At 45.8% G+C, this 6000-nt stretch overlaps 1 protein-coding gene across 1 annotated transcript in view; it reads left to right on the top strand.

The window, feature by feature from the left end:
* LOC117966165 (relaxin-3 receptor 1-like) overlaps positions 1 to 1599 on the top strand; it is a 1775-nt gene extending 176 nt beyond the window's left edge. The window contains exon 1 of the mRNA XM_034911699.2: positions 1 to 1599. This exon is cut by the window's left edge and continues 176 nt beyond it. Coding sequence (XP_034767590.2) covers positions 71 to 1303 — 1233 coding nt within the window. The 5' untranslated portion in view covers positions 1 to 70 and the 3' untranslated portion in view covers positions 1304 to 1599.
* Positions 1600 to 6000: the final 4401 nt, after the last annotated feature.

Genomic DNA, 6000 nt, shown 5'->3' with positions numbered 1-6000 from the left:
CGCTTCTGTATTTACTTAGTTAACTATTACTAGCAGTGTTGTTAATTGGATTATTGTTTTTAATTGCACAATGCAGAATAGCAAAGTTCACAACGACACAGAAGCAGTCCCGTTTGCTGTGCCTCTGAATTGCTGCAGCAGCGGGGTAGCGGAGCAGGAGGGGGACGGGGTGGGTTTGGGCTTCAACAGAACCAGAAACCAGACTTTGCTGGACTGGCTGAGGTACCTCACCATGGACGAGTCGGAGATACACGGGGACGGCTCCAAAGCCACCCGCATCGTCATCGCCATGGTGTACTCCGTGGTGTGCGCGCTGGGGCTGGTGGGTAACCTGCTCGTTCTCTACCTGCTTTACTCCCAGCACAAGAAGAAGCGCTCCACCGTCAACTTCTTCGTCATGTGCCTGGCCGTCACCGACCTCCACTTCGTGCTGACGCTGCCCTTCTGGGCGGTGGACACGGCCATGGACTTCCGCTGGCCGTTCGGGAAGGGGATGTGCAAAATCATCAGCTCCGTCACCACCATGAGCATGTACGCCAGCGTGTTCTTCCTCACCGCCATGAGCGTGGCACGCTACTGCTCCGTCGCCTCCTCGCTGAAGATGCGCCCGCACCCTTGCGCCTGCTCCGCCAAGTGGGTCAGCCTGCTCATCTGGCTGGTGTCCCTGCTGGCCACCCTCCCGCACGCCATCTACTCCACCACGGCCCTGGTGACGGACGAGGAGCTGTGTCTGGTGCGCTTCCCGGACTCCGGCTGGGACCCTCAGCTGTTGCTGGGGCTCTACCAGACGCAGAAAGTGCTGTTGGGCTTCGTCATCCCCTTGGTGATCATCTCTCTCTGCTACATCCTCCTGCTCCGCTTCGTGATCAGCAAGAGGGTGCGGGGGGCGGGCAGCGAGAGCAGCCACCACCAGCGGCGCTCCAAGGTCACCAGATCCGTCACTGTGGTGGTCCTCTCCTTCTTCCTCTGCTGGCTCCCCAACCAGGCTCTGACGCTGTGGGGGGTGTTCATCAAGTTCGACCTGGTCCCCTTCAGCAAGGCTTTCTACAACGCGCAGGCGTACGTGTTCCCTCTCACCGTCTGCCTGGCTCACACCAACAGCTGCCTCAACCCCGTGCTGTACTGCCTGATCCGCCGCGAGTTCAGAGCCCTGCTCAAGGAGCAGCTGCGCAAAGTCACGCCCTCTTTCCGGAGGATCAGCCCGGTCCTCTCCAACTTCACGCCCAAGAACAAAGCCGCCGAATCGCCGCTGGTGATCATACAGATGGACAGAGGGGCCTCGGTGCCTCTGTGCTGCGGGTAGAACAGCTCACCCGGGAAAAAATAAATAAATAAATAAGAATTTAGGAATCGTAATTCTGTGTAATCTGGATTAAAGTAATCCAGCAGAGGCGTTTGCTGACAAAACTGATCAAAACTTTCCAGATAAAAGTAATCTCGATACAAAATCCACGATTACAAAATCCTAGATCAAAAATCACTCAAAATTACAGGTTTTGAAAAACCGGCCCCTGAGGGTTCGGAGTGACTCTGTACAAAATTATTATTATTATTATTATTATTATTATTATTATTATTACTGTTATTGTTATTGTTGTTATTATGATGTATATATATTTTATTATTATTATTATTATTATTATTATTATTATTATTATTAATATGACTCTGTACAAATTATTATTATTACTGTTATTATTATTATTATTATTATTATTATTATTATTATTATTATTATTATTTATTATTATTATTACTGTTATTGTTATTGTTACTGTTATTGTTATTATGATGTATATATTTATTATTATTATTATTATTATTATTATTATTATTATTATTATTACTGTTATTGTTATTATTATTATTGTTATTACTGTTATTGTTGTTATTATGATGTATATATTTATGTATATATTGATGTATTTATTTATTTAAAGAGCTTTAAGATAGAACGCCGTGTTTTCGCGTGTGAAGTTTTAATTCGGATGTAATATTTTGTAGTGCGCACTTGTCTTTCTCTTTCAGTTACACGCTCAGCGGTTAAGAAAAGCGGTGTCTGATGATATGCTGATAATGAAGACACTGAGGAGCCGAGGGGACGGGTTCAACGAAATCAACCCACACGAAGACTCAATGAACCGCAGGGGTCACGTGTCCATGTCGCAGGGGTCACGTGTCCATGTGCCAGCTGAACTGCGTAAACAAACAAACAAAAAAGAATCAATCGAGGAGATGAATCACCGCGGGACCTCGTCTAGACTCGAACGCGTCTTTCTAGAACACGTTCTATAGAATCCTGTGGTGTTCCATATTCTGTTTAAGATTCACTGCTTTAATAAAATATAATCTTGATTGTAAAATCTGTGAAGTTTTTCAATAAAAGTCCAATAAATCTATAAACATGTCTCTCTTTCATGTGCGGGAAACATTTTATATAAAAAAGAGTGCAACGGAAAGGAAGGGCATCGCTTAAATCAACAGCAACAACATCGCCCCCGTTTAATACACGCTGTGCTTTTAAGAAGAGTATTACTTTAGACCGCCTTAAAATACCAATTGTAGATTATAACACAAACTATCTATAACACAAACTAACACATACCTATAACACAAACTACCTATAACACAAACTAACACATACCTATAACACAAACTATCTATAACACAAACTAACACATACCTATAACACAAACTATCTATAACACAAACTATCTATAACACAAACTAACACATACCTATAACACAAACTATCTATAACACAAACGAACACATACCTATAACACAAACTATCTATAACACAAAATATCTATAACACAAACTATCTATAACACAAACTAACACATACCTATAGCACAAACTCCCTACAGCACAAACTAACACAAACTACCTACAGCACAAACTCCCTACAGCACAAACTAACACAAACTACCTACAGCACAAACTCCCCCCCTTCCTATCACCTTTGAGGGGTGCAAAACACACTGGAGAGTGCTCGAGACGTGGTCTGCGAGACAAACCGCTGGATAATCAAATACACAAGCGGGAGAACGCGTTTTACATCATTATTAATTAGTTACCTCATTACCTGTCATCTTAATTCGGGTAATTTAGTTAATTAGTTGGCTGTGCGTTTCATTCGCTCTTACACCCCCGCTCACACGATTGCAATATAATTGTGAGAGCGGCAGGCGAGCGTGCTGTCAGTCATTTCATTGGAGTCATTAAGTCTCGTGTAATAACACGTGTCGATCGCTGGTTCCTCGGGTTGTAATTACAGGCTGTTTCCATTCATTCATTTCGCTTCATTAACGGGAAGCGCTCACTGTAGCCGAGCCTGCACAACGCTGCCCGGTCCGGAGCGCACAGCCGGGCTACGACAAGGAGAGATCGATACCTTATCTTCTGTGGCAGTGTGGTGCTCGTGTTTGTGTGCGGGGGAGTGATTGTGTATATCGATTATCATCAATACTATTCTGTTTACACTTCTTTTTATACAGTATATCAATCTCTGTTTACTTTCAGGGATTGGAAACAAGACTCCCGTTGCTCAGCAGTTTGATCCCTTCCTGGTTTTCCTATGAGTTTAATAAGACACCTGAGATATCTTGTAACAATTGTAAGTTGCCCTGGATAAGGGCGCCTGCTAAGAAATAAATAATAATAATAATAATAATAATAATAATAATAAAATAATGTAGTTTGACAGTTATATCTGCTTGAATGTGATTGGAAGTTAGCCAGGATCTTTAGAAGTAGCCTTCGCCATCTTTCAAGATTTCATTTTTTTTTTTTAATCACCCACCGTTTTTCGACACACGCACTCAGGGAGACAAGATTAATCGATCAACTCTTTTTTAAAATTGACCGAAGCCCACAGGTGTGAGTAATAGGCTTGCTGGATCAGATATGAGAACCGCAGATCAATAACCAGTCAGAGTGCTCTCTCAGGGCTGGCAGCTAGGGGTCTGGAGACACAGGACTGAACGACAGGCAGGGGATTCTCCGTCCGTCCGTCCATCCGTCTCCTTGCTTGCAGAGTCCTGAGGGGGGGTGTCTGTCTGTCTGTCTGTCTCCTTGCTTGCAGAGTTCTGAGGGGACGGTCTCAGGGGGTCTGTCTGTCTCTCCTTGCTTGCAGAGTCCTGAGGGGGGATGTCTGTCTGTCTGTCTGTCTCCTTGCTTGCAGAGTTCTGAGGGGACGGTCTCAGGGGGTCTGTCTGACTTTCCTTGCTTGCAGTCCTGAGGGGGGATGTCTGTCTGTCTGTCAGCATCGTGGCTGAGAGCAGCCAGTGCCTTCTAAACAAACAATAATTAAGACAAAGAAATGCAGTAACTGTGAGGTAGGGTGAAAAACCCAGCACCCTACGAAGTGATGCACACACGCCCGCACTCCCACTCCTGTCCCGCCCGGGCTTGGTGTCTCTCTCTGGGTGTTCTGCTTGTGTTTGTAGAGATGCTTTTTATTATTCCAGGTAAATGAGGTCGCTTCCACACCAGTGCAAACTGAGAGCCTGACCCTAATCTCTTCCACTGGAGAGTTCAAACTGAGAGCCTGACCCTAATCTCTTCCACTGGAGAGTTCAAACTGAGAGCCTGACCCTAATCTCTTCCGCTGGAGAGTTCAAACTGAGAGCCTGACCCTAATCTCTTCCACTGGAGAGTTCAAACTGAGAGCCTGACCCTAATCTCTTCCACTGGAGAGTTCAAACTGAGGGCCTGACCCTAATCTCTTCCGCTGGAGAGTTCAAACTGAGGGCATGACCCTAATCTCTTCCGCTGGAGAGTTCAAACTGAGAGCCTGACCCTAATCTCTTCCACTGGAGAGTTCAAACTGAGAGCCTGACCCTAATCTCTTCCACTGGAGAGTTCAAACTGAGAGCCTGACCCTAATCTCTTCCACTGGAGAGTTCAAACTGAGAGCCTGACCCTAATCTCTTCCACTGGAGAGTTCAAACTGAGAGCCTGACCCTAATCTCTTCCACTGGAGAGTTCAAACTGAGAGCCTGACCCTAATCTCTTCCACTGGAGAGTTCAAACTGAGAGCCTGACCCTAATCTCTTCCACTGGAGAGTTCAAATTGAGAGCCTGACCCTAATCTCTTCCACTGGAGAGTTCAAACTGAGAGCCTGACCCTAATCTCTTCCACTGGAGAGTTCAAACTGAGAGCCTGACCCTAATCTCTTCCACTGGAGAGTTCAAACTGAGAGCCTGGCCCTAATCTCTTCCACTGGAATGGTCAAAACACAGAGAAAGTCTCAGATGCCTGGTTCTATGCTGCCCTGCCCAGCCCCCCCCCCAACCCCCCAACACAGAGAAATACAGGAATACACACAGACACACAAACACAATACATGAATACACACAGACACACACACACAAACACAATACATGAATACACACACACTCACACACGCACGCACTCACACACACACTTCCTACAGGCTCATAAGTAAACGATTTCTCCGACGCGTCTGTCATCTCCTGCCAGGGGTCACGAGCAGCCCTTCCTAACTGCAAATGAATTAATTATCTTCCGGCTCTCATCTCCCGCTACCAGCGTCACTTTTCATTAAACACAGAGATTTTATAATTTATATTCCTGCAGGATTTGACTCTCTCCACACGAATTAACTGCGGTCATTCTTCAATGCCTGAAATCTTTAAAGCTGTGCTCCAAAACATCCCTCCCCCCCCCGTGCCCCCGAGTCCGAGTCAGGCTTCATCACTGCTTACTTCAACGTTCGCTCATTTCAAAGGTGCTCTGAACACTGTGTGTCGAGGGAGTGAGAGACTGAAGACTTACATCCTCTGAAGCTTCAGTCATTGGCTCTGGAAAGCGTTAGCAAAGCCTTGGTCCCCTTGGACCCCGTTTCCTCCACACCCTCCCCTTCCATTCCAGACTGCAAAGAGCAAGCCAGTTAAACACACAGGAACTGTGAACTTGTCCAGCAGCAGACTGGCCACAGTGCATCAGTGACTGCTGATTCATTCTTCCCCAGT

The sequence above is a fragment of the Acipenser ruthenus genome, chromosome 49 (genome assembly GCF_902713425.1).
Source record: "Acipenser ruthenus chromosome 49, fAciRut3.2 maternal haplotype, whole genome shotgun sequence".
Lineage (NCBI taxonomy): Eukaryota > Metazoa > Chordata > Actinopteri > Acipenseriformes > Acipenseridae > Acipenser > Acipenser ruthenus.
The sequence above is the reverse complement of the archived record's forward strand: the minus strand, read 5'-3'. Positions and strand labels throughout refer to the sequence as shown.